Source organism: Micromys minutus, assembly GCF_963924665.1.
Source record: "Micromys minutus genome assembly, chromosome: 12".
Taxonomy (NCBI): domain Eukaryota; kingdom Metazoa; phylum Chordata; class Mammalia; order Rodentia; family Muridae; genus Micromys; species Micromys minutus.
Window position 1 is genome coordinate 12,626,442 of NC_137981.1, and position 27,660 is coordinate 12,654,101.

At 43.4% G+C, this 27,660-nt stretch overlaps 2 protein-coding genes across 2 annotated transcripts in view; one reads left to right on the top strand and one right to left on the bottom strand.

Moving 5' to 3' along the window:
• The window catches only part of PARP4 (poly(ADP-ribose) polymerase family member 4), an 88,408-nt gene extending 73,033 nt beyond the window's left edge, over positions 1-15,375 (bottom strand). The window contains exons 1-6 of the mRNA XM_080926941.1: positions 15,253-15,375; positions 6,387-6,519; positions 3,686-3,881; positions 2,258-2,321; positions 1,598-1,673; positions 483-593 (exon numbers count right to left, since the gene is read on the bottom strand). Of these exons, the coding sequence (XP_080783067.1) occupies positions 483-593; positions 1,598-1,673; positions 2,258-2,321; positions 3,686-3,881; positions 6,387-6,518 (579 nt within the window). The 5' untranslated portion in view covers position 6,519; positions 15,253-15,375. The remainder of the gene's footprint in view (positions 1-482; positions 594-1,597; positions 1,674-2,257; positions 2,322-3,685; positions 3,882-6,386; positions 6,520-15,252) is intronic.
• An 8,167-nt stretch (positions 15,376-23,542) lies between these two features.
• CPAP (centrosome assembly and centriole elongation protein) overlaps positions 23,543-27,660 on the top strand; it is a gene marked incomplete at its 5' end in the record, with an annotated part of 39,203 nt that continues 35,085 nt past the window's right edge. The window contains 2 exons of the mRNA XM_080926544.1: positions 23,543-23,980; positions 24,576-24,699. Of these exons, the coding sequence (XP_080782670.1) occupies positions 23,543-23,980; positions 24,576-24,699 (562 nt within the window). The remainder of the gene's footprint in view (positions 23,981-24,575; positions 24,700-27,660) is intronic.

The window sequence follows — 27,660 nt, forward strand, 5'->3', positions numbered from 1 at the left end:
GGGCATCACAGGGAAGAATTGGATGTGAGGTAGGTGTGTGGTTTGTGTCAGTAATCGTAACACTAGGGAGGCCAATGGAGGAGGACTGCTGTGTTTGAGGCAGCCTGGAAAATAAACTGAGATCCCCTGTCTCATTAAAAAAAAAAAAAGAGGAAATGAAAAGGAATAAAGGATGTAAAGATGGAGGAGAAAGAGAAAAAGATGGAGGAGTGGGAAGACAGAGGAAGAAGAAGAGGGGGAGAAAAGATGGAGAGGGAAGAGAAAATGGAGGAGAAAGAGGAAAAGATGGAGAAGGATGAAGGGGAGGAGAAAGAGTAGGAAGAAGAAAAGATGGAAGGAGACAGAGATGGAGGAGGTTGAAAGATGGAGGGGGAGAAAAAGATGGAAAAGGATGAAGGGGAGGAGGAGGAAAAAGAAATGGAAGGAGGGAAAGATGGAGGACGTAGAGGGGGAGGAGCGAAAGATAGAGGACCCTGTGCTACCTTTTGATCAGCCAGGAGGAAGTGTGCCGCTATCATGAAGGGGAAGCTCCCTGGGTCCCGGGAGCTCTGCAGCTCCACCACCACAGTCTCGGGGCCTTGGTTGGCTTCCACCTGCAACACAAGGTACATTTTAGAAGCAGCGCTGTGGAGAGTAGCCATATTCCACATCCGAAAAGGCTGCTAATATGCTGGAGTAATGCATGCTCATCTGAAGAAGTATCTTAGAAAACACGGAAGTATCAAGAGAGTAAAAATTATTGAAACTCTATCACAGCGATATATCGCTATCAATATTTCTGTATATTATTTTCTCTGTGTTTATATTGCTTTTCACATTTTTTCTTATTAAACATCTAAAAAATATAAATGGGACACCGCTTCCAAGGAAAATATTGATTTTAATTTGTGTGACCATCCAATAAAATTTTCTGTTTTCCTTTAATGTAATGGAACAATCCAACATGGCATAAATTTTTGGTGTCAGTCTATCCTGTCCGAATATGAGAAACTGTAAATGGCAGGGTGGAGGTTTATCCCTACACCATATTGACATTTTATATTATTAAATATGTGTCATGTGTATCCAGATTATAGCTTGCTCAGCATGCCTTAAGCCCTGATCCCAAGTGCTGTATAACTGGATGTGCACACTGCAATCCCAGCATCTGGGAGGCAGAGGCAGGAGGATCAGGACTTCAAAGTTATTTTCCACTAGTAGTAAGTTCGAGGTTAACCTGGAATATAAGCTCCTGTCTCAAAATCAAACACATTGTAATGTGAGCACAAATTACTTTCATCAAGAATGCTAAAAATTTGTTTTTCTTTTGTTAAAATTCACTTGACTTTTGGGTTTTAGTTGAGAAGGGGTTTCGAGTGTCGCTAGGGCTGTCCCTGAGCTCAGAACCCTCTGGCTCAGCCTCTGAAATGCTGGGACCATAGGCATAAGCCACTATATCAAGCAAAAGTTTAAACAAACATTTTTTGAAGAGTAAACTAACTAATGCTACAGGATATAAAACACTCAGAATAGGAACAATTTTTCAAAATAAGAAGAAAATCACCCAAAGGGCATGTTTCCAGTCATTCAGCCTCCTCTGGGTAGAAATCAGACTTACTTTTTCCAAGATGTTATATTTTACAACTTCAAAGTCTTGGAGAAATGGAGGAATGTCAACATTCTCTGCAGAAACCCTGAAATGTGTATAATTAAACATTTATGATTGAAATGGAACTTTAGATCACACAGAACCTTCCAAGAGAGCGCCTAATTCCTTATGTACATAAGTCCCCCATGCCTCCTTAGGCATTCTTAAACAACTGTGAGAATGAGCTGGACTCATCTTCTGCATAACTAATTTATTAATTATTGCTTTCTGATTTTACACATGTGTGGGCGGAGTGTGAGCATTTAACTTGTGCACTCAGTAAGGAAGGATCAGGGAAATCTCCACCCTCCTTTTTGTGATTCCTAAGCACCAATGCCCAGAAGCAGATGAAGAGCCAATGCAGCCAACACTGCTGCCTCCTCCTCACTGTGCTTGGCAGGGGCTCTGGCTCCGGCCATGGCACCAGAACTTCCAGGGCTGTGTCAAGTTCTTTTACAATATAAAGAAGCTCAAGGGTCTGTCACCTGTCCTTTGCTTGCTTGGTTTGGTTTTAGTGGTAGCTCAGCCCTGGGAAGCCTCCCAAGTGCTGGCTTACAGGCCTGCACTCCACCCTTGGAGTCATTTGCAGCTTAAATACTATGGCTGAAGCTAATAAGGTATTTTGCTTACTCAGTGACTTCGGTGTTTTCCTTCTCTGGGGTGTTGTCCGAAGGCAGGCCTTCTGTTTGCATTTCTAGAATTAAAAGGAGAACTTGATGACTGTTCAAAGGCTTGTAATTAATTACTGTTAAGCTAACTGCTATTTTTTTATTTTAAAAGATTTATTTATTTATTATATATAGCTGTCTTCAGATTATGCCAGAAGAGGGCATCAGATCCCATTACAGAGGGTTATGAGCCACCATGTGGTTGCTGGGAATTGAACTCAACCTCTGGAAGAGCAGTCAGTGCTCCTAACCACTGAGCCATCTTTCCAGCCCTTTTTTGGTTTTTTAAGTCAGGCTTTCTCTGTATATCTCTGGCTTCCCACTGTGTAGAGCAGGCTGGCCTGGAACCCAGAGATCCACCTGCCTCCCAAGTACTGGGATTAAAGGTGTATGTACCTCAGTCAGGCTCATAATGATTCTTCAATATAGATATTTGCTATATAATTTCCCTCCCCTTCCATGTTCTGGGGGCTCAAACTTTGGGCTTTATAAATTCTGGATAAGCACTCTACCCAGTGATATTTTGTTTTGTTGTGTTTTTGGATTTTCTTTTTTTAGTTGAGAGTTTCAGCACATTGCCCAAGCTGGCCATGTTTTATATTATTAAATATGTGTCATGTGTATCCAGATTATAGCTTGCTCAGCATGCCTGAAGCCCTGATCCCAAGTGCTGTATAACTGGATGTGCACACTGCAATCCCAGCATCTGGGGGGCAGAGGCAGGAGGATTCCCCTGCACCATCTTAACAGTCCAGTAATAACTTAAAAAAGACATCACCAAGTATTACTCTATTCCCAGTTAAAATTAAACACAGAGGCTGAGAATGCTCAGCTAGTAAAGCATATGCTTTACTTTGCAGACATGAGGATCTGAGTTTCATCCCTAGCACACAAATACCAAGTTGAGTTTGGCTGGGTAGCCTTGTAATCCCAGTACTGGGGAGGTGGAGCTTCTTAGCATCTTAGGCTACTTAGTGAGCTCCACGCCACTGAGAGGCCCCATCAGAAAGGATAACAGTATTCCACGAGATGATACCCAAGGTTGACCTCTGACCTGCACAAGTGTACCATAAGACCTGCATTCACACATTCACACATATAAGCAAAATAAATGAATCAAAATGTAATATTTTTAGAACTTGTACATCAAATATTCTGAAACTACCAGGGTTTACTAGTCATTTTGAGCCTGACCAGAGTAGAAAAATCTCGATCTGTTGCTAAGTTGGCCTGTTGTCCTTCAGGATTTTGTTTTTTGTTTCTGAGGTAAAATGAAACACAATTAATGTGTAGTATTTCTGGACATTCTCCCCTACAAGACCTCTGTCATGTCAAATGTCATGGTCCGTGGCATGTATAACTTAGTAGGCGCTTGGCAGGACGCACTCACCGGAGCCTCTCTTCTCAGCTGGAGGTGCTGTTATAGCCGGTGACATAGGATCATAATCCTTCACGTCCAGGAGTCTCCTCTGTCTGACGGAGTCCTGTATGAATGCTGGGCTTGCAATCTGGACGTCATTCTTTTGGATGGAGTTCAGGTGGCACCGACTCAGGACGTCAGCACTATCCACGATGACATGCGTGCACTACGGTAACAGTAAGTCGACCACACAGCAGTAAAAGCAAAATTTAAGAACAGCATTTGAATCTGTTCAAGCAAGACCTGACAGGTCTTATTTTAAGGTAGTTCATAGTGTTTTTTTCTAAATTTTTGCAAAACATAATTTATAGTTCTAGAAAAGCTTAAACAAACAAACAGGCTGTTCCATCCATACCTCCAAGTTCTAGATCAAACCTAGGGCTGTACCCTGCTAGGGAAGCACTCTACCACCGAGCTAATCCCCTGTCCTAAGCCATAATGATTTGACTGCCTCCAAGTTCTCCATGCTGTGAACAATACCACTCACACATCTTTACACACTTGTCTGTTATTTCTTTAGTCAAGGGAAGAAGGTGTGGGTTGATGTTAAGGTGATACATGATTGGACAGTGGAGAGGTAGGTGGGGAAAAGGTGAGGAAAATGGAAGAGGAGGAGAGAAAGGGAGATTCAAGAGGAATCAAGATGGAGCTGGAGAAGGAGGATCTAGATCCAGGTGGTCTTATTGGTGATAGGTAGATATGAATATTTTAAGGGTTTCTATAGGATTTATTTTTATCTCTTATAGAAGGGCAGTTTGTATCTTTGTCCATTGGATGTAAGCTTATTGTGTTAAGGGTTTGTGGATTGAGAATTTAATATATAAATCTGCTTGATAAACTACTGGGCTTTGGAGTCATGTTTGTGCCGGGCAGTGGAGGAAGGGAACCGCATGGAGAGGGCAGCTTGTGGACAAAGTGACAGAGTCTGTGTGCTCGGCTCCACACTAGAGCAGTGTCCTCAGAGTGAGACGGCGGGGGTGGGTTGGAGTGGGGTGGGGGGGACAATAAAAGGGTAAGCCATCTTTTTAACATTTACAACAGGAAGGTACAAAATTACTTTGCAGTTCTATTTAGTTTTTGAGAAACTGGGGTGCACACACGTGTGCATGTGTGTGATGTGTTTGTTTGTGTGAGTGTGGCACAGAAACCACATTATACATGTGGAAGTCAGAGGGCAACAGTGGTGTCAGTCTTCACCATCTACCTTGTTTGTGATAGGGTCTCTTCTTTGTCATATGCCACAGATATTACACGGGGTTACAGGGAGCCTTCTGTTTCTGCTTCCTCTTTCACTGTGGGAGCCCATGCTTCTTTGTTTACATGAGTTCTGGGGGGTCAAACTCAGGTCTTCACAATGGTGTGGCCAGCACTTTACCCACTGAGCCACCAACCCAGCCTCCATTTTTATATAGTGTGACTAGAGAGTGCATGCACAAGCATTTATAAAGCACTAATAGGTATTTGCTAATAGCACAGAGATGCTACTGTGATCTGTTCCTCACAGATCTTTCTAGAGATCTTCTTTATAGACAACAGGTATAACTTTACACACACATAGATGCATGCATGCATACACACACACATACATACAGATGCTTACTTATTGTTATATCTTATTGCATTCTCACTATGTAGCCCAACCTGGTCTGGAACTTAATCCTCCAGCCTCAGCCTTCTAAGTGCTGGATTATTGACACATGCCACCACACCCAGCTTTGTGTCTCCTTTTCATGCTTCAAACATTTATACACATTGGCAAGAAGGAGGAGAAGGAGAAGAAAAAGAAGTCCAAAATGTTTCATACGCAGTATGTAAGGGTTTCTTGAACACCAGAGATCATGGGCAACTCGCTACCCAGAAGGCAGTTTACTTATTACTTTCATTTGATTATTTATCCACCCATGAATATGGTGAGGCTGGGAAGTCTCCCATGTGATGGGACCATGTACTACTCTAAACTGGAGGTGAATGGGGACATTCCCTTTATGGTATCCTGCTGGAGCTGACCCTGCCTCCCAGAATAGATGAGGCTCACTGTGGCTAGTGCCTGGGATGGACCCAGGGAGAGGTGGCCAGGGTCAGACCTATCAAGAGAAGGAGGAACTAAAGACAGGGACAGATAATCTGGGACATAATGCCTTTAGACTTCCCTAGTGTCTTTTTTTTTTTTTTTTAACAAAAGAGGACATTGCCTTAACATTTTTTCAAGATTTCATCCACCTGTGAAACTCTGTACCTAAATGTTTAGAGCTACAACTCTCTTGAGATGCAACAGCTTCCTTTAGCTCTTATCACACAAGCTGCTGTAGAAATATTAGTTCACACTGCACTTCTGCCCCCAGCTGTGAGCTCACCTGACCTACTGGCCAGTGACAGTGTGCCTTTTGCAGACATGTACAATCTGACTTTTCCCTTCTGAGAACTGGCGCCATTCTGAAATTCTATTTACATCTACGGCCAAACCCAAAAGATCGGATTCACCAGGTAGGGGCAGTCTTACAAAACACCCGGAGTAGAACAGTCTGGGCTGGGCCGAGTCCTCTGGCATCCTCTCCTTCTGGCATGTCTCAGTGTCCCCTGCACAGTCTTCTCTGCTTACTGTCTAGCCGTGAGCAGTGTTCCCTGAACGCATCCTGTTAATCAGAAAGTAACTGGTGGGATCTGGAAATACCTGAGGGTTTAATAAAAAGGAGAACTTTCCACCATTTTCCTTAATATCAGTCTGCAGCTTTTTCTTCTGCTGATGAGGTAAGCACTTGACTTTCAAGCAGAATATACAATTGGCAAAGATTCCCAAGGTCATCCTGAAAGAAAAAAAGTCGTTTTGAGTCAATTGCTGTAATTATTTGATGTTTACGCTTCATATGTGTGTATCGAACACCTTCCCTCTCATAACCCTATACGCTTCTCATTCCTTATGTTGACTCTCTTTGTTCTGATAGACAGCTTTACTTCTATATGCAAACACATATATGTTACTTACATATACATACATGCGTGATTTTATGCATTTATATGAAATTTAGGAAACACAAAGGAGAAAACATTTGTCTTTCAGTGGTTGACTTAATGAGGTTGCATCCATTTTGGGCAAGTTAAGCACATGCTGTGGTACTGGGCTGTCCCCGCTCAGGGTTCTAAGTCCACTTTAGATGTTCTTGTTTCTTTATCACTGAGTACAGTGCTGAGGACGGAACCTGAGGACTCAAACACTCTGCCGTGAGATTCGCCCCCAGCCCCCTTTGCAGGCTTAGCCTGTTTGCTTCTGAGTTACTTTTCCTTTTAGGAAATATTTTTAAATTTTTGATTTATGTGTGTGTGTACTTACGGGATAGGGTATGCATATACAAGTGCAGCTGCCTGTGGAGGTCAGAGATGTTAACATCTAAGTACAAATGGAATTACAGGCATCTCTGAGCCCCCTGTCACTAGAGCCATAAAATTAAGTTGTGCTCTCTATAAGAGAAGGGTACACTCCTAACTGTGAAGCCATTTTTCCAGTCCCCTAAAATGCTTTTCTATGAGTATATCTTAATTATGCATTATAAATGGGTTTCATTATGACATTTTCAAAATCCATACACACACACACACACACACACACACACACACACACACACAATTTCGAGACAGAGTTTTTTCTCGTGTCTACATTTTTTAGTCCAGTCTTGAGCTTGCAATGAGTCTTTTGCCTCAGTCTCTGTGTCCTGGGATTATGGCAAGTTCAAGTCATACTTTTTAAAAATTTATTTTATTGGATATTATTTGTATTTATATTTCATGTTATCCCCTTCCATGCCCCCAGAACTCCCCTACCCCTGCTCCCATCTCCCCTTCCCTTCCACTTGCTTCCATGAAGGTGCTTCCTCTCCCAATCACCCTCTCCACCTCAGTGCCTTGGCATTCCCCTACTGGGAAAACAAGCCTTCACTGGAACAAAGGCCTCTTCTCCTATTGATGTCAGACACTGCCATCCTCTGCTACACATGCAACTGGAGCCATGGGTCTCTCCATGCATGCTCAATGGTTGGTGTTTTAGTCCCTGGGAGTTCTGGAGGATTTGCTTGGTTGATATTGTTGTTCTTTCCATGGGGTGGCAGACCCTTTCAACTCCTTCAGTCCTTTCTCTAGTACCTTGATTGGGGTCCTCATGTTCAGTCCACTAGTTAGCTGTAAGCATCCTCAGCTGTATCTGCATGATTCTGAGGAGTCTGAGGAGGCATCCATATCTGGTTCCTGCCAGTAAGCACTTCTTGGCATCAGCAACAGTGCTTGGGGTTGGTGGCTGCATATGGGATGAATCCCCAGGTGAGGCATTGATCTTTTGTCTCTGATTGATTTTTTCTTTAATTCCTGCTCTTCTATTTAACCTTGTATTTCCTCTCGTAAGTGTTTTGTTCTCCCTTCTAAGAAGGACTGAGGCATCCACATTCTGACCCTGCTTCTTTTTCAGCTTCATAAGGTCTGTGAATTGTTTTTTGTGTATTTAGAGCTTTGGGGAGTTAGTGTCCGCTTATCAGTGAGTGCATACCATGAGTGTTCTTTTGTGACTGGGTTACCTCACTCAGAATGATAGTTCCTAGTTCCATCCATTTGCCTCAGAATCTCATAAAGTCATTGTTTCTAATAGCTGAGTAATACTCCATTGTGTAAATGTACCACAATTTCTGTATCCATTCCTCTGTTGAAGGACATTTGGATTCTTTCCAGCTTCTGGCTATTATAAATAAGGCTGCTATGAACATAATGGAACATGTCCTTGTTATATGTTGAAGCAACTTTTGGGTATATGCCCAGGATTGGAATAGCTGGGTCTTCAGGTAGTACTATGTCCAATTTTCTGAAGAACCGCCAGACTGATTTCCAGAGTGGTTGTACCAGCTTGCAATCCCACTAACAACGGAGAAGTGTTCCTCTTTCTCCATATCCTTGCCAGAATCTGCTGTCACCTGAGCCATTCTGACTGGTGTGAGGTGGGATCTCAGGGTTGTTTTGATTTGCATTTCCCTGATGACTAGGGATGTTGAGCATTTCCTTAGGTGCTTCTCGGCCATTCAGTATTCCTCAGTTGAGAATTCTTTGTTTAGCTCTGTACCCCATTTTTAAATAAGATTATTTGATTCTCTGGAGTCTAACTTCTTGAGTTACTGGATATTAGCTCTCTATCAGATGTAGGATTAGTAAAGATCCTTTTCCAATCTATTGGCTGCCATTTTGTTTTCTTGACAGTGTCCTTAGCCTTACAGAAACTTTTCAATTTCATGAGGTCCCATTTGTCGCTTCTTGATCTTAGCACATAAGCTGTTGGTGTTCTGTTTAGGAAAATTTCCCCTGTGCCTCTGTATTCTAAGCTCTTCCTCACTTTCTGTTCTATTAGTTTCAGTGTACCTGATTTTATGTGGAGGTCTTTGATCCACTTGGACTTGAGCTTTGTACAAGGAGATAAGAATGGATTGATTCTCACTCTTCTGCATGCTGACTGCCAGTTGAACCAACACCATTTGTTGAAGAGAATGTCCTTTTTCCATTGAATGTTTTTAGCTCCTTTGTCAAAGATCAAGTGAACATAGATGTGTGGGTTCATTTCTGGGTCTACAATTCTATTCCATTGATCTACCTGCCTATCTCTGTACCAATACCATGCAGTTTATATCATGTAATACAGCTTGAGGTTAGGGATGGTAATTCCTCAGGAAGTTTTCTTGTTGTTGAGAATAGTTTTTGCTATCCTGGATTTTTTGTTATTTCAAATGAATTTGAAAATTGCTCTTTCTAACTCTATGATGAATTGAGTTAGAATTGTGATGGGGACTGCATTGAATCTGTAGATGGTTTCCAGCAAGATGGCCATTTTTACAATGTTGATCCTTCCAATCCATGAGCATGGAAGATTTTTCCATCTTCTGAGATCTTCTTCAATTTCCTTCATCAGAGCTTTGAAGTTCTTGTCATACAGGTCCTTCACTTGCTAAGTAGGGTCACACCAAGGTATTTCATAGTTTGTGACTATTGTGAAGGATGTTGTTTCCCTAATTTCTTTCTCAGTCTGTTTGTCCTTTGAGTAGAGGAAGGCTACTGATTTGTCTGAATTAATTTTATATCCAGTCACTTTGCTGAGGTTGTTTATCAAGTTTAGAAGTTCCCTGTTGAAATTTTTGGGGTCACTTAACTATACAATCATATCACCTGCAAAAAGTGATATTTTGATTTCTTTCTTTCCAATTTGTATCCTTTTGACCTCTTTTTGTTGTCAGATTGCTCAAGCTAGGACTTTGGGTACTGTATTAAATAGGTAGGGTGAGAGTGGACAGCCTTGTCTAGTCCCTGATTTTAGTAGGATTGCTTCAAGTTTCTCACCATTTAGTTTGATGTTGGCTACTGGTTTGCTGTATATTGCTTTTACTATGTTTAAGTATGAACCTTGGATTTCTGACCTTTCCAAGACTTTTAACATGAAGGGGTGTTAAATTTTTGTCAAATGTTTTGAGTTTGTTTAAAGGGTGGATTACATTGACGGATTTCTGTATATTGAACCAGCCCTGGTTCTAGGCTTTTTTTTTTTTTTTGGTTGGAAGGCTTTTGATGGCTGCTTCTATTTCATTAATGGTTATGGGACTGCTGTTTGGATGGTTTATCTGATCCTGATTTAACTTTGGTACCTGGTATCTGTTGAGAAAGTTGTTCATTTCCTCTAGATTTTCCAATTTGGTCGAGTATAGGCTTTTGTAGTAGGATTTGATGATTTCTTGAATTTCCTCAGTTTCTGTTGTATGTCTCCCCTTTCATTTCTGATTTTGTTAATTTGGATACTCTCTCTGTGCCCTCTAGTTAGTCTGGCTAAGGGTTTATCAATCTTGTTTTTTTTTCAAAGAGCCAGCTCCTGGTTTTGTTGATTCTTTGTATAGTTCTTTTTCTCTCTATTTGGTTGGTTTTATCTCTGAGTTTGATTATTTCCTGCCTTCTACTCCTCTTGGGTGTATCTTCTTTTTGTTCTAGAGCTTTCAGCTGTGCTGTCAAGCTGTTAGTGTATGTTCTCTTTAGCTTCTTTTTGGAGGTACTCAGAGCTATGAGTTTTCCTCTTCTATACCTATTATCCTTAGGTTTGGTCTTTTCAGTGTGTCCTGGATATCCTGGGTGTTTTGGGTTAGGAGCTTTTTGATTTTTGCATTTTTTCTTTCACTGTTGTGTCAGTGTTTTCTATGTTGTCTTCTGTCCCTGAGATCCTCCCTTCCATCTCTTGCATTCTGTTGGTGATACTTGCATCTTTGACTCCTGATCTCTTTCCTATGCTTTCTATCTTCAGTGTTGTCTCCTTTTGTGTTTTCTTTATTGTTTCTATTTCCATTTTCAATTCCTTCACCTGTTTGGTTGTGTTTTCCTGGAGCTCTTTAAGTGATTTTTGTGATTCCTCTTTAAGGGCTTCTACTTGTTTATGTGTGTTCTCCTGTTTCTCCTGTGATTCTTTAAGGGAGTTATTCATGTGCTTCTCAAGGACCTCCATCGTTGTCATGAAGTATGATTTTAAGTCCATATTTTGTTTTTCTGGTGTGTTGGCAAATACACTATTTGATGTGGTGGGAGAACTGGCTTCTGATGTTGCCAGGTTTTCTTGGTTTCCATTGCTCTTGCCATCTCGTTATCTGTAATGTTACGTGATCTTGTCTCTGACTGGAGCTTGTCTTTCCTGTGGGTCTGAGGGCCCAGGGTCTCAGGAGGGAGATGGCTCTTTGCCAGCAGGCAATGTGTTCTGATGGTGGTGACCCGGCTCTGTCTCCGTGGGCTCAGGTCGGAGAGTGCTTCTGAGGCTCTTCTGGGTGCTTAGCAGTCTGCGGGCAGGCTCTGCATCTTGATGGCGGTAACCTGGCTCTGTCTCTTGGCCGGAATCTCACGTCATATTTTTAAAAAGTCACTTCTCAGTGAATATCACTGACAGGGAAATTAGGAACATGAGTCTACTGAATGTCCATCAGAGTGGTGCCATATCCTGTTCCCTGCCCCCTTCCCTGCCTTCTGCCACAAATCAAGGAGCTGGCTGCAGGTTCTTGCTGTGCACCTTCTCCTGGACTGAAAGTATAAAAAGCAGGCAGGAAGTCTCTGCCTAGGCTTTCCTTGGAACCCCGCATGGTGCTGCACATTCATCTCTCTGCTCATGGCATTAATGAGTCTTCTACCAAACTCCTCAGTCCCTAGTAATTTGTCAGTGTCCTCCTAAGTGCCCCCCCCCCACTCCATCCACTAGTGACCATCACGGCTTGCAGAGTTATTAATATGTGGGTTTTAAATGTTCACTTATTTATTTATTTTTAGTTCTTATGGCTTATCTTATGACTAAGAATTCTTTCTACAGGTTCATAATGCACATGGTAATGAAAATTTAACTGCTCTGTGCTGCCTGACACACAGGCCAAATCCAGGAATTGAATCTTTAGATTAGCTTAATTCAGAAATTTGGCAGATCTCAGTTATGGATCAGACCTGTGGCTCAGGAACATAAAAGCATTTTCTCCCTCCCTCCCTGCCCCCACTTCCCTCTTTCCCTCTTCCCCCTCCTCTGTTTTCATTTTTCTCCCTTCTCTCCTTTTATTTCTGGAAATGCTAGCAGTCCAACCAGGGCTTGTACTTAGAGCCTTTGTCACCGAGGTGCTCGTCACTGAGGTACATCCCTACCTCACCCAGAAGCCTTTACTTCTAGTAAAAATTAAGTAGCAAGGGCTCAAAGGCTTGGCTGTGACAACCACCAACTCAGTGTACACTACCTCCATTTGCCAAAAAGCTACTGAGGCCATTTCTCAAAGACCTGATCAGCTGTGTCTTTATCTGCCAGGCCCTACTAGTCAGTGACTTTTGAGGGTGTGGCCCTCTGTTTCACAGAGAAATGGGCCAGTCTGCAACCTGCTCAGAGGGTCATGGAGAAGTATGAACACGGGGCCTTTCCTGGTGCTGCCCCTTCCAAAGTAGCTTCGATTGGTTAGCTGAAACATGGGAAAAGGTGGGTTCTCTCAGCCAACAGCCCTAAGTAGGAGTGGCTGGAGAGCAGGCCTCATGGGATATACCTCGAAACTAACGAGACACACTCATTAGCTGAAATAACAGGACATGCAATGAGCGTCCCTCCAAGCCTGTGTGGATAACAGGAAAAAGCTCGGTTTTTGACCTTAAAAGATCAGCTTGCCAAGGCAGGGACTGGTTTAAGAGGCAGTCTAAACGGTGTCAAATACAGTTTCCTTTTTTCTGTTAATGCTACAATAGCTTTGATCAAGGCTCAGTGGGGCTCCTTAGGGGGAAGCAATTTCTCTGGCCTGGCTGGAGACCCAATATCCAGTTGGGTCAATCACCTGGCTGAAGTGACAGGGAACTGCTGTATGTCAGAGAGTTTGAATCTAACCTGTCACAGTCTGAAGTCCTGGGGAGGAACTTCTGCAGAACAGTTTGGATGGTTGTTGAGAAGCTGAAAGTATATGGTCTTGCCCTGAGTTTGGATATCCCTGAGCCTGAGGACAGTGTGTGACTCAGCGTCTGGGGCTACCTCTCAGCCCTTCACAGCCATGGTTGAGAACAACAAGGTGATTAATAGTCTTGAAAGTACTAAAATGGGTCCTCCACCTGAATAGATCTCAGTGGCTACCCACATCCACCTGGGAGACATTTTCAAGTTAGCCAGTGAGTACAATCTGGGGAACTTCTAGAGGGTGAGAGAAACTGCCCCACCCACAGACTGTAAAACTAAGCAAGAGCAACAGAAGCCCTTAATGTCCAAAGAGAAGTTACTGAAGTAAACATCAGGTGCTGGACACTGCGGGGTGCTGGACACTGTGGGGTGCTGGACACTTGTGCAGTACAGGGTCAGTGAAAGAGGAACTGTCACAGTTTCCTATCCTCCCAGGTACCGGGAAGCCTCCGTTTAAAGAACAACCAAAGGGATAATTGGTGGCTGTCATCCCCCCCCCCCCCCCGTCCTCAGGTACCAGGACTTCCCAATTTAAAGAACAACCACAAGATGTATGTTCCCAACTGAACAAACTGCACCCCACCCGAACTTGTAGTGGGTCAATCAGCGGGAAAATCAATACCCGATTCTGTTACTCTCTTTTTTGGTTTAGAAACACCCCTTGCAGTTTGACCCGTTCCCCCTACACTCTTTTCCAATCACAGAATGCCAAGACACAGACACCCCCTGCCACTCCCCATAAAGAGAGAATGGAACTATCTAGATACAGATATAGATGAATAGAAAGCACCAAGTTAAGGAATTGGAGATGGAAAAGGGATATTTCAATATCTTGAAATAAAATGCACAGTATCTTAGGCAATACTTTAACTTGCATTACAACAAAACAAGACCCCTAGGAAATCTGGAAGGAATGAATACATTCCTAGATATGCTTAACTTACCAGAATTAAATCAAGAAGACATACACAACTCAAGCAGATACAATAGGCAACTAAGTTGAAATAGTAATAAATGTGCCCACAGAGTATCATACAGTATGGGACGCTTCACAGCTATATTTTCCCATGCCCTCAAGAGGAAGGCAACACCAGATTTCTCAGAATGCTCCACAAAGCAGACAGGGAAGGAACACTACCACACTCTCCTGCAAAGCCACAGCACAGCAAACCAGAGAGCACACAACAGCAACAACAGCAACCACAAAGAACAAAACCAAAAACCCTACAGACCAAATTCTCAGTCAACCACTACATTTTAAACTACTGTTTAAAATATTTAATCATTAAATAAATAAATTGAATAAATATCAAGAACACTGTGATAAAATTACTTTGATCCTGGGGATGCAAGATTGGCTTGCTTTCTGCTTCTATTCACCTGGTTTCCTTATACAACCCAGGACTACCTGCCCAGAAGCAGCCCCTACAGTGGGCTGAGCTCTCTTCCTTCAGTTAGTAAACAAGAATGCTCTGCAGACACGCCCCAGAGGTCAATTTGATAGAGGGCATTTCTCAGTTGAAGTTCACTTTCCCCAAGTATGGCAATTTAACAGCCAAGAATAGCTGTAGCACGGGAAGTACCTTTTAGTAGGGCAGAGGCATATATCCAACACAAGGACAAAATCCACAGAGGCTTATTTTCTGGCTTTTCTGATTTTCATTAAAATAAATTGTAACTGCTTTAGGTAAAGGCCTAGACAGATTAAGAATTTTTCTATTCCCAATCTTGGCTAAAATTACAAATTAACTCACTCCCTCTTTTTATTTATTTATTTATTTGTCTTAATAGGACCCGGAACTAAACCTTACAGTCAGTCAGGTTTGGCTAAATTTTACTCCCGGCCTCCTGAGTTAATTTCTTCTACCATAAGTTTCCTTGGAAATTCAACTTTCAGAAAGTAAAGACAGGTTGTGTTGTGCTGCGTTATTTTCCCAGAATAGCAGTGGGGCTGATTGCGCAGACGAGGTTGACTTTCCCCAGCGCACCGGTCGGTCCTTGGGCGGCGGCCCCAGCTTAAGGCCTCAGCGACTCCCGGGACTCCCGGGGCCCTCGGGCTGTCAGACAACCTTCTGGGGCACCCACGCACCTGCTTGGAGATCCCTCCTGGCCCTTCGTGGTGTCGGACGATCCCCTCCAGGGGTCCTGCAGCCAGCGTTTCAGCCTCTGTGCTTCAGCTCCGGGCGCAGCCGGGAGAGGTGGGGCACGGCGGGGCGGGGCCGTGGCTGCGTCTCCTGAACCCGGGACCGAAGCGCAAAGTTGCCAGCGCCCCTTAGCGGGGTGCCCCGACACTGTGCCTATGGCTTGGCCAGCTGGTGAGAAGGCGCCGCCTCAGCTTCTAAGATCAGCCTAGCTTTCAGGACTTTCAGTTTCTCTTTCAGACTGTAAATTGCCCGTAGGGGTAAATCCATAATTTGAATCTGGGAGATGTGACGGATGGTGAGTTTTGACAGAGAAATGATTATGGATTGGGGCTAAGAAGCGTGCTGGAATCCCAGGGCAGGTAAGAAACGAATTTCCCAAAGGTTTGGCATCACAGATAATTCGGGGTTGAATGGCTAGGTCTTTGGTAGAATGCTTGGCTAACATTTGTGGGCCCCTGAGTTCGATTTTTCAGCACCAACAGTGGAAGAAAATAAAAACATCTGAGTTTGACGCGCACAATGACATCCATCACCAATTGGAGATGCTCAAACAAACGACGGGATTAGGGCTATACAGCTCAGTTGGTTATTAGTTCCCCATGTGTGGGCTCTGGGTGCTAGAATCAGAAATGTTCTGAGCAGGGACTGCTTTAGAAATCATCTGATTTCCTTAGAATACAATGAATAAAATGAGAATATAAGGTCTACAGAATTGAAATGAAAAGGTGGAGCTGAATTTTGGTGACATGATTTATTCGGTGCTGTACTCAGGAGCCAACTGACCTGGGACTCATTAAGCATGCTAGGTGAGCTAGCCAGTGAGAACCAGGGATCTACCAGTCTTGCATGTGTACACATATGTGTGCTTATGACTTCTACTTTGACATGACTCTGGGAACGGGACTCATATCCTCAGGCTTGCAGGGCAAATGCTTTACCCCCTGAGCCACCTAGTCAACTTCTAGCTTTGTTCTTTTCAAACTGTTGGTATTGTGTTACAGTCTGGTCTTTATGCTTACAAGGTAACCACTCTAGGGACTGAGTCACCTCCGCATTCCTAGAAACTTCTTTACTGGACTGGGGATATGGTCCAGCAGGTTAAAGTGCTAGTGTGACGCCCTGGGTTCAGTCCCTACAACGTATTAAACACAGGGTTGGCGGTGTATGTCTGGAATCCCTGCAATCAGGAGGTAGGGACAGGAGGGTCAGAAGTTGAAGATCTTTAGTGAGTTCTTAAAAAAACAAGGCAGAGAAGGAAACATTCTGAGTACCAGTTTCTTGCCTCATTGTCTCATGTCTGGTCACATCTTGTCCACAGTCAGGAAGTAATGAGTATTGTCTGAGTTCCCTTTCATTTTATCCGGGTCCCTAGCCCATGGGATGATGTCACTCAGGGGGTCACACAGTCAACAGTTAAATAGTGTGCTAGTTTATTTTTTTATTCTTTTTTTCCAGGATAGTTTCTCTGTAGAAACAGCACTGGGTGCCTCACACTCACAGAGATCCCTCTGCCTTTGCCTTCGGAGTGCTGGGATTAAAGTTTCGCACCACCATGCCTGGCTCAAGGCCCCCCTACCTCCTTCGCCCAAGTGATGGGATAACAGGTGTATGCATTATAACTTACTACTTTTTAAATGTAGGCTCCAGGTGATGACTTATGTATTAAAATCTTAAGAGCTGCTTTAAACTTGAATGTGGAGACATGGTTTGTGGCAAATACCTTGGTAAGTGAAGGCAAGAGGATCAGGAGATCGATGATAGGAAGGATAAGTGTGATAAAATTCACTCGTTTATTCAGTCAACAAGTAATTGGCATAACACTATACAGAATAAATGTAGGCAGAAATAGTAGAGCATATTGTGGTTACTGTCAAAAGATACACATTAAAAAAAGATTTTTGGGCATGTTTTCATGCCAAAGGAAGACCATTTGAACCCTTATCCAGCATCTTAAATTGTTAATTTAGGTAGAATCTCATGTTTCATGCTGGTTTCTAACTCACTCTATATTGGAGGACGACCTTCCCCACCCCCCTCCCTCCCTCTCTCCCTCCCTCCCTCCCTCCCAAGATTGAGTTCAGTTTTCAGCCCCTATATGGTAGCTCACAAACATCTGTAACTCCAATTTCATGGAGTCATGAAAATGTCACTTTTTTGTTTTAAACAGGTCTTTATGAAATCAAACCCATCTAAAGAGAAAAGTGAAGGCAACAAAACTCTGCCAAACCTGTCGCCTTTTAGATATGGTTTGAGTCTCCGTGGTGTTCCTGACACAGTGGAGTGCGCCCTCTGTTACCGCAGGGGTTAGGTCTCAATAGGGTGACTATAGAACTACAGCTGTTGACAAGTGCCCGCCGCGAAAGAGCGCGCAAAGCGCGTCCCTTAGCAACGTTTGCGGCAGTGTTGCTGGGAGTTGTAGTTTGTATGTGCCCAAGGCGCCTGCGCGAAGCTTACCAGGGCTGCAGGAACTACATTTCCCAGGAGTCATTGGAGTAGGGCTAGGCGGGGCTAGTCCAGGAGGCGGGGCTCTGGCTGCTGTGGTGGTTGTGGCGGCTTATTCGTAAATGCCGGGCCTGCTCAATGGTGACTGTATCGCTGGTCGTCGCGGTCTGAACGACTGTGTCTTCGTGGAACGGTAACTAGTGGGCGAAAGGAGCGGAGAAGCCCTTCTACCGCTCGGTTCCTGAGAGGCCAGCTTGAGCTTTGGGGCTGGCAGGGCGCGGAGGGCTGGGCGCCCGCGGGCGGCGGTGGTTCCAGGGCTTAAGCCCGCTTTGTTCTTCCGAGCACCCGGGAGATCTGTCTCTAGAGGGTAGGCGGGGGTGGGTGTTTCTGTCCCGGGCGACACGCTCGGGACGCGGTCTCGCCGGGCCTGGTGCAGGGGAGCCGCTTGCAGTCCTTCAGGATCCATCTCGCCTTGCTTTAACCGGGCTTCTCCAAAAGCTTTGTTACTTCAGGAGAGGCGGACCTGTCAGCTGAAAGTTTTCAGGGGCTGAATTGTCTCCTCGTATCTTTCTCCTCCTTCAGTGCAGATAATTTATGCTTTGTATAGACAACTTTAAAGATGTCAAAGCTTTCAATTAGTCGGAACTTTTTAAAAGGGCAGCTTTATCGATGTACAATTAATTTACGGTAATGCCTGCAGCAGGTGGTTTCGGATTTTAATATCTGAGTTTACATAATATACTGTCCTAGACAATATTATTTGTAGTTTACCTAGGCCTTTGCTTAAGTAATATAAAAAAAGATTTAGGGGAACAGTTTTGGCGTTCTTGAGACGAGACCTTGCTGTGTAGCCCAAACTGGCTTCCCACCTTGAACACTGCATTACAGGTTTGCATCACCAGTGCCCAACCGTGAATCAGTATTTCTATACTTCAAATTGGCAGTAAGTATAGTTTTAGGATCATAGTGATGGAATTGTAGCAAAGGTACAGGTTTTAGTGCTTTAAAAAAAAAGGTGTGTAAAGACAATGTTAAGATGCTGCCTTAAATCATTACACCTTGGGCAGTCTAGTAGGGAATTGTTGACAATTTTCACATCACAGTGACTTTGCAACTTGTTTACTTTCTAAATTAAGATTTTAAAAATGTACTTAGTTTAAAGATTAGCTTTTAAAATATTTATTATTGTTGCATATATACTATGTGTTGGTTTCATGCATGTCATACATGTGTGGAAAGCAGGGGACAACTTTATGGACTCCGTTTCTCCTTTCACCTGGGTTCCAACTCAGATTGTCAGCTTGTGCAGTAAGCACCTTACCCTCTTTGAGCCATCTCTACAGTTCTGGCTTTTTTGTATTTGTTTTGAAGACATTTTCTTACTTTACACTCACACTGTCCTGTGAAACTTGCTGTGTATCCAGACTGGCCTCACATCCGTGATGATCAGCTTTCTTCCTTAGTGCTATGGTTACACTTGTGAGCCCTTAAGTTTGATTTAAAAACATTTCTTACTAAGGATGTTGAAATTTAACCAAGGTTAACTGAAAAAGGCCTACCTTTCCTATATAGGTAAGTCCCTAATGTAAAAACAATTAGGTTTATTGTTCTTACAAGAGATTTAAAGGACATTACTACTCAGGAATTAAGAGTTACTGGACACAGGTAACTCGTATACAGTGTGTATACTCCCTGTAGGTAGGGGTACCTTCCCAGTAAGAACCGGCCCCTATCTTTCTGGGTGTTTTAGTTGACTCTCCATGTTGTGATAAAATACTCACTGAAAGCAAATTGGGAAGAGTTTATTTCAGCTTACATGTTATGGTCTGTCATCCTGAGAAGCCAGGGCAGGAGCAAGGCAGAAACTGATGCAGAGACCATGAAAGAGTGATGCTTACTAGCTTCCTTCATGGCTTGCTTTCTTATATAACCCAGAACCACCTGCTTAAGAGAGGCATCGCCCACAGTGGCTGGGCCCTCCCACACTAGTTATTAATCACGAAAATGCCCCCAATGACATGCCTAACGGAAGCTACCTGATGGCCAGTCTGATGGGGGCAGTTCCCCAGGTGAGGTTCCTTTATCCTAAGTGACAAGAACTAACCCCCACACTGGGTATCTGCCATTCTCCGTTTATAATTCTGTTTTTCTCCACTTTGCTAGTTAACTTTATGCATGTGCACCAGTTGTGTGCCCAGTGCCCTCACAGGTCAGGGAAGGTGTTGAACCTCCTATACCTGGAGTTTTGGATGGCTCGGAGGCACTGTGTTGGTTCTGAGACTTAGATTTTCCGTAAGAGCAGTAAATGCTTTTAACACTGAGACATCTCAATCCGTATTTCTTACAGTACATGTGCTCTTGCTCTGTGCTTTATGATTAATGGTATGCCTTGTATCACTTCTTTAAGGTTTTTATTATCTGTGTGTATGTGTGTAAATGTAATGGATATATGCCACATGGGTGCAAGGGCTGGCAGAGTCAGAGGTGGGCATCAGATTCCCTGCAACTGGAGTTTCAGGTGGTTGTGAAATGTCCCGTGTAAGTGCCAGGAGCTCAACTTGGGTTTTATGGAAGAGCAGGAAGAACACTTAGCCACTGAGCCCTCTTTCCAGCCCCTTGTGGTTTTTTTCAAGACAGGATCTTGCTCTGTAGGGCAGCCAGCCTGGAGTTGTGAGCCAGGTTGGTCTGGAACTCATTGTAATCTGCTTGCCTCAGCTTCTGAAGTGCTGGACTTATAGGTCTGGGCTACTGTACTTGACTTGCTTATTTATTTTAATATAGGGTAGTGGATCCAGGGCCTCACATAGGTAAACAAACATGAGAAAGCCATATCTTAAGGCAGGGGCTTACACTGTTTCTCAGACAGGCCGGGAACTCCCTCTGCCTCTGTCTCTTCAGTGCTCGAATAACAGGCGTGGCACCTGGCTTACTTTCTCTTCATTGTAAGGGTGAGCTTGACCCCCCCCCCCCCAATAGCAGTGGTGCCTAGAAGCAGACTTGCTAGATCAAGGCTTTTGTGCATTTTACGGTTTGGATAGTTAACTGCCTTACTCTCCAAAATATGTTATATACCTAAGGACAACTTAATAAAATATTATCTCTTTTTTATGTTGAATATTAGCAGTCTTTAGTCTTTGCCAACCTAGTGCATGGGGGCAAAACAGTGGCATGAGAGTGAACATATTTTAAGTATCTGTTTTTATATCTGTTTTTCTGCTTATATCTTTTGTATATTTTTGTAGGCCACTTGGAAAGCTAGATGTTTGTTTACCTTTGTGTTTTTCTTGGTGTGTGTATGTGTATGTGCATGTGTGTATATGTGTGTGTGTGTGTGTGTGTAGTGTGTTTGTGAGTGTGTGTATGTATGTGTGTAGATGTGTGTGTGTGTAGTGTTTGTGAGTGTGTGTGTGTGTGTATGTGTGTGTGTGTGTGTAGTGTGTTTGTGAGTGTGTGTATGTATGTGTGTATGTGTGTGTGTGTGTAGTGTGTTTGTGAGTGTGTGTGTGTGTGTATATGTGTGTGTGTGTGTAGTGTGTGTGTGTGTATGTGTGTGTGTGTGTGTGTAGTGTGTGTGTATATATGTGTGTGTGTGGTTAAACCTATGTTCACAAGAAGCCCCAGGCTCCCAGGCTGCCCTTCCCCTCTACCCTCTCTCTCTCTCATCTGCTTGTGCTCTAATACTCTGCTCTCTCCGCCTCTTAAGCATCTGCATAGCCAGTGCATCCACTGTCTCCTACCAGTGTCCCGTGTGTCCTCCCTCCTTTGTATGTTTCTTTGATTTCCTGAGAATACTTTCTTCTGTGCTGCCCACACCCTTGTGAGCACAGATTTGATAAAATTGAAGCCTTCAATCACATGTAAGAACATTAGAAGCATCTTTCCACTGTGGATGTAGATCCTCTAGATGCAGCTCTGTGGAAGAGTGTTTGACATGAGAGGCTCTGCAATTAGTCCTTACTCCCCACACGTTTTGTCCCCAGTTTTCTCTGTTCTCACAGTATCTGGAAGTGAAAGAAAGGAGAGTACTGGGTCATAGAGTTTTTGCTGTATGAGACTCAAAACTTGATCTCTCTCTCTCCCTCTTCCTCTCCCTTCTTCTTCTCTCTCCCCCTGCATGTGTGTGTGTGTGTGTGTGTGTGTGTGTGTGTGTTGAAGGAGAGGCCAGAAGAAAGGACTAAGAATGTAAGAATGCACATTCTGCTTCCAAGCCCATTGGTACAAGAGTGTGGGCTTTATTGGGACACCTGTTCTCAGGAAGGTGAAGAAATACACAGACAAAGGGGGAAGGGTGCATAGGGCATTTGCTGGTGGGTGTATTGGCTTTGAAGACACTTAGGAGTGGAGAGAGACAGGGTTTCATGGCCGAGGTGAGGGGTGGCTGGGAGCTGAGGGCTTTTGTTGGACATAGGTTTCTGTGCAGAAAGAGATGAGTTTGCAGAGTTTACAGTGCACAGTGATAGTAGGAACCAGTTGTTGGTGAAGACTGGAGAGTCAAGGTGATGGTTTGTATATATTTTTATTTTTTTTAACTCCACCAACTCCTCTCTAAATGAGGCCTCTATGTCTACCCTGCCTAAGCTGTGGCTTCTTCCTCTTTTTAACTTTTATTTTCTCCCAATTATTACTATTTACTATCTCATATAATGTAACTTATTTGAATACTTTCCCACACTAGACTCTTACTTGTGTTGACTACTTTTATGTGAACTTGACATAAGCTAGAGTGAGTCATTTTGGAAGAGGAAACCTCAATTGGAGAAAATACCTTCACTATACCAGCCTGTGGGAAAGCCTCTGGTGCGTGCCTTACCCCCCTCCTTCCTTCCTTCCTTCCTTTCCTTCCTTCCTTCCTTCCTTCCTTCCTTCCTTCCTTCCTCCCTCCTTCCCTCCATCCCTCCCTCTCTCCTTCCTTCCTTCCTTCCTTTCTTTCTTTCTTTCTTTTTCTCCTCTCTCTTTTTCTTGGTTTCTTTTTTCTTCCTTCTTCCTTCCTTCTGAACTTCATTTTATTTCTCCCCCTCCCAACATAAAATTTTTATCAATCATTTGGGGATTTCAGACAATGCACCCTGATCACATTTCTTTCTTGCTCCTAGGTCCACACTCCCACCCTTGTGCCACCCCATCCCCCCATACATCAGTCCAGTTTGTGTTGCCCACGTACTCACAGGAGCGCAGTCAAACTCCTGGTGGCTGGCCCCTGTACAGGTCGGAAGGGATGTTACAGCAGGCAGGTGGGGCTGCTAGGGCAATGACTTGTTCATCGCCAACGGGGTAGAGAAACAAGCCTGCAGTGCCTGACATTGACTGTGCCTTCCTAAGTGATCTAGCACTTGTATGTTTTAGTGACTGAATGATTTTATCAATCGTGTCCCAGGTTTCTGATCTATTCACTTCACATTTTTGGTGGCAAAAGTCAAGCCAACCAAGCAGTTTATTATTTAATTGCTTTGTTTTTAAAGTCTTTTTAAATTCATGCTGTGCATGAATGCTGAGTTCAGAGGACACCTTGTAGGAATTCGTCTCGTCTCTTTTTCTACTATGTGGAGACTGGGAATTGAGCAAGCTGTCTGGCTTGGTGGTAAGCACCTTTGCCCACTGAGCTAACTTGTCATTCCCTGATAAAGTCTTTTGTGTATTTAATATTAGTTTTTGTGTTGGATTGACACTTGGGCTACTTTGGGATAAAGCATATATTGTAATGAACATTTAATGTTGGCTTTCTTTTTTTATAGGTGTTGGAAGTCAATAAGTGTTCTGGATTTCCCGGTGTTTAAATTGGGTCATTAGATTAAAATGTTCCTGATGCCGACCTCTTCAGAATTAAACACTGGGCAGAACTTCCTGACCCAGTGGATGACCAGCCCTTCTCGGGCTGGGGTCATATTAAACCGAGGATTTCCTATTTTGGAAGCAGATGAGAAGCAAGCAGCAACAAATGTCTCTGCCAGCTTCCCCGTGAAAGCTACCCATTTCTCAAATAGCTTCAGTCTTAGTAGTGAAGAGGATTCATTTCATGAAGAACAGAAATTGGAGGCTGGAGGACATTATAAACCATGGTCAGAAACCCCTGAAGCTCATGCAGGCTTTCCTTCAGTCAGAAAGGAACTGACAGCATCCTGTCAGGATGCCCCAGGATGCCAGGATAATTACAAAAGTGACTTTAAGCCTGATCTCGCGAGTGAATTCAAAGAAGTGGCTAATAAAAACCCACTTTTTAAAAAACTGGAACAGGTAGGGTTTGGCCTTACAGATAATCACTTCTATTGTTGTAGGCATTGTATGACCAGCCATCTTGTTTCCCTTTTACTCAGAATCCTCAAGATTCCAAATGTTTTGTCTAATGTGAGGTGTTAAGATGTGTTTGGTATACATGTACATATATAAACACAAAATGAATCAGTTAAGATAATTTATGTTTTTCAGTTGCCACCCCATTTGGTAAGAATGAAGTTAGAAATGGGTGCTGAAATGTCAGAAAATAGTTGATGTCCTGGTACACCCATCCTCTTACAAAACTCAAAGGGGTACCCCTATCTCTTATCTGAGATACTGACACGATTTCTTTGAGAAGAAATTAGATTTTAGTGTTCTTGTGGCAAATGTTTACCACAATGGGCAAATACCCCAAAATGGGTGGCTTTAACTGGGAAGCTGGTAGAAACATTTGTAAGGTGAATTTGTTCTTGTGGCAAAGATCTAATATATGGGGAGTCTTTCTCTGAAATTATTTGTCAGGGACAATCTGGGAAGGGAGGGTGAAGAAATTAATATCCATGGTAAGGGATATCAGGAAGCATAACACTACTTTGGTTTTGCATTTAAAAAGCTGAAAGAAATACAGCAAAAGAAGCAGGAGCAGCTGAAGAGGCAGCAGCTGGAACAGCTGCAGAGGCTCATGGAGGAGCAGGAGAAGCTGCTCACCATGGTGTCTGGGCAGCACATGTTTCCAGGTATGTTTTGCTCATACATGGCCATCATTTAATATGAGACAAAGTTATGTGTGCTTCTTCTTATCGTATTTCTACATTCCTCTGTCACAGGTTGGGAACTCCAACTTCTTCAGGTCCAGGTATGATGATGTAATAATGCTTAGACTGGAGGCGCTCTAGCATTCTGGAGTATATGTGCTTGACTCCAAGACATTCTCCTATATACATGGTACTGAGGGCTGAGCCCAGGGCCTCCCACGTGCTAAGTGTGTGCTCACTGAACCATGTGCCCACCCAGCAGTCAGTGATTTGGGATAAAAAAAGCCCAATAGAATAGAAGCTAAGTTATGTGGGTAATTACTGGTTCCAGCCCCTGGCTGATGAAGGAAACTATTCAGGGCTACAATGGTAAAACCATAGAAACCATTTTGCCTGACTGAAGAACTGTGTTTCCTAGGGTAGTGGGTGGCAGTATTCTCTTGTATGCTGCGTCTGTTAACAGAAAGGATCAGGAGCTCACCAGAGAAAGCAGCATTGGAATTTGATCCGGAGCCGTGGCTGGAAAGCTTTTCTGACCACACTCCATGGTAACGAAAACATCCTCAGTCCTGACTCAGGACAAACAAATTCCACATTAGTGCTTGTTAGTGTGCATGAGTAGTAGGGGTATGTTCCATTAGTCTGTGCCTCCAAACTGCCGAGGTTGCAGGTGTGCACCACCATGTTCAGTTCATCCAGTATGGAGACTGAACCTAGGGTTTTGTACATGCTGGGCAAATACTGTACCAGTTGGGCTATGTCCGCTGCCCTAATTGTGAAAAATGTTCAATGGATCATGTTTCATAAATTCCAAGCAGTGATCTGGAGCAGTATGTTTGCTTTTTGGCACTACCCTGTAAGAGACACCTTAAAGGTTCAGGAAGGGCTTGTTCTGTTCAGTTACAGTGCTGGACACTGAGAATACAGAGAAGACATTGGTGTGAATATTTTAATGAGTGTGCCAAGTGTGCCTGGGTGGAAGAGGGTTGGGGGAATAAGATATATGGATGCTTTTTTGGAGGAATATAGAAAGCCTCTAGTCTTTATACAAAATTTTATCTATATATCTGTTTATATCTCACACACACACACACACACACACACACACACACACACACACACACACACACACAATATAGACAGGCAGGGACAGGGGCTCATTACATAGCCCTGCCTGCCCTGGAACTCTGTATGTAGACCAGTTGGACCTGAAACTCAGAGCTCTGCCTGCCTCTGTCTACCATGTGCAACCTCACACTTAGCTTTTCTTAAAGCAATTGAATAGTTTATAATTGCTTTGAGGAACCTATAAGCACTAAAGATAATTTGAATGCAAGGTTTCGACTTTTTATCGTAAAGTACAGATGTAGCAGCGGCAGGAACAGATTGGAGTTACTAATATGAGAACTAGCCACACTGAACTTGGGACACTTAGCTTGAACACAACAGGATTTTGAATTTTCTTAATTTGACTTACTTTTTTGGTGCTGAATAGTGGACCTAGGGCTCTGTACCTGCCAAGCATATGCACTGTTGCTGAGTGGCTTAGAGAATTGGTTTTCAAACTTCGTGGTTTTAAAACTCCAAATCTATCTTTCTCTCTTTTCCTTTTCTTCTTCTTTTTTTTAATGACAAGGTCTAATTTATTTTCTTTTTCACTTTTCATTAAAGATAATAGGTTTCATTGTGGTATTTCATAATGTATAGTCACTGTACTATGGTCACAGTCGGTATGGCTGTCTGTCTGGTCTGTCTGTCTTCCCTCTTTCACCATCTCACCAACTGCACTCTTACATTATTGATGATCCCAAGGATGTTGTTGTTGTTGTAAAGGATGTGTTTATGAGTTACAGTTTTAGTCCGCCCCTCAGGGCTGTGAGGGGACACCCATCTAAACAGTGTAGACAGCGGCACTGTTGATGGGCCCATGTTGCTGTGGCTCTGTGCAGCTTCATATGCTCTGGTGCGAGTAGGTAGTGGAGGAGCTGCTTACTCCCCAGTGCCCGGGAGGCACTATCCTCTTTGAGGAGACACCCTCAGTAACCTAATTCCTTCCTAAAAGGTCTTCCATGACCCAGTGGGGGCTGTATTCTGGAAGCAGTATGGAGATTGCTCAAAAAGTTGGAAGCTGATCTACCACAAGGTGTAGCTGTACCTAAAAGACTCTCCGTCCTGTTTGGATTGAAAGAAGTCAGCTGATTCATATACTTCTATATCTGGTCTCTGGAATGATATTGTTTTAATAAAGTATTTGAAAAGAATTTCTACCTTTTATATGGCCACAATCTTAGGGAAAAAATATTCCACTTTGTGTGCTAAACAAGTGGTCTTTTCTTAAGTGGCTGCTCCCATTATGGAATCTAAAACCATATCAATGAGCTTTTCACAGTAAGTTGAGCATGTAGACATTTTGAATAAATTGTTTTTTTATATGATTTAATGCATTGGTCACCCAGAAAATAGTGATATGATGAGTTATGTAGGTTTTCAGAACATTGACAAATCTCACACAATATAAAAAATTGTGTGTGGCTGGACACAGTGGCTCAAGCCAGAGCTTTGGGAGGCAGAGGCAGGCAGTTCAAGGCCAACCTGGTCTACAGAGCGAGTTTCAGGTCAGTCAGCAATACATAGTGAGGTGCTCTCTCAAAGCAGCACCAACAAATATTGCATGTTTTAATATTACCACGAACCCAGTCTTAAATGCCTTGAAGTACTATGAAGCTGCCTGTAGCAGTAAATTTGGGCTGTAGTGCTTTGTGTTCCTGGCGGGTCACTCGCTTCCAGCCACCCACCCAGGAGCTATCTGGATTTGTGAATGGGTCACACACACACACATTCACGCGCTATTTAATTTTAAATGTCTTGGCTACCTCAAAAACCGGGCACTCTTAAACCTTCTCCTGCTACCCCAGGCCCAGTTGGGAACATGGCCAGTAGCCA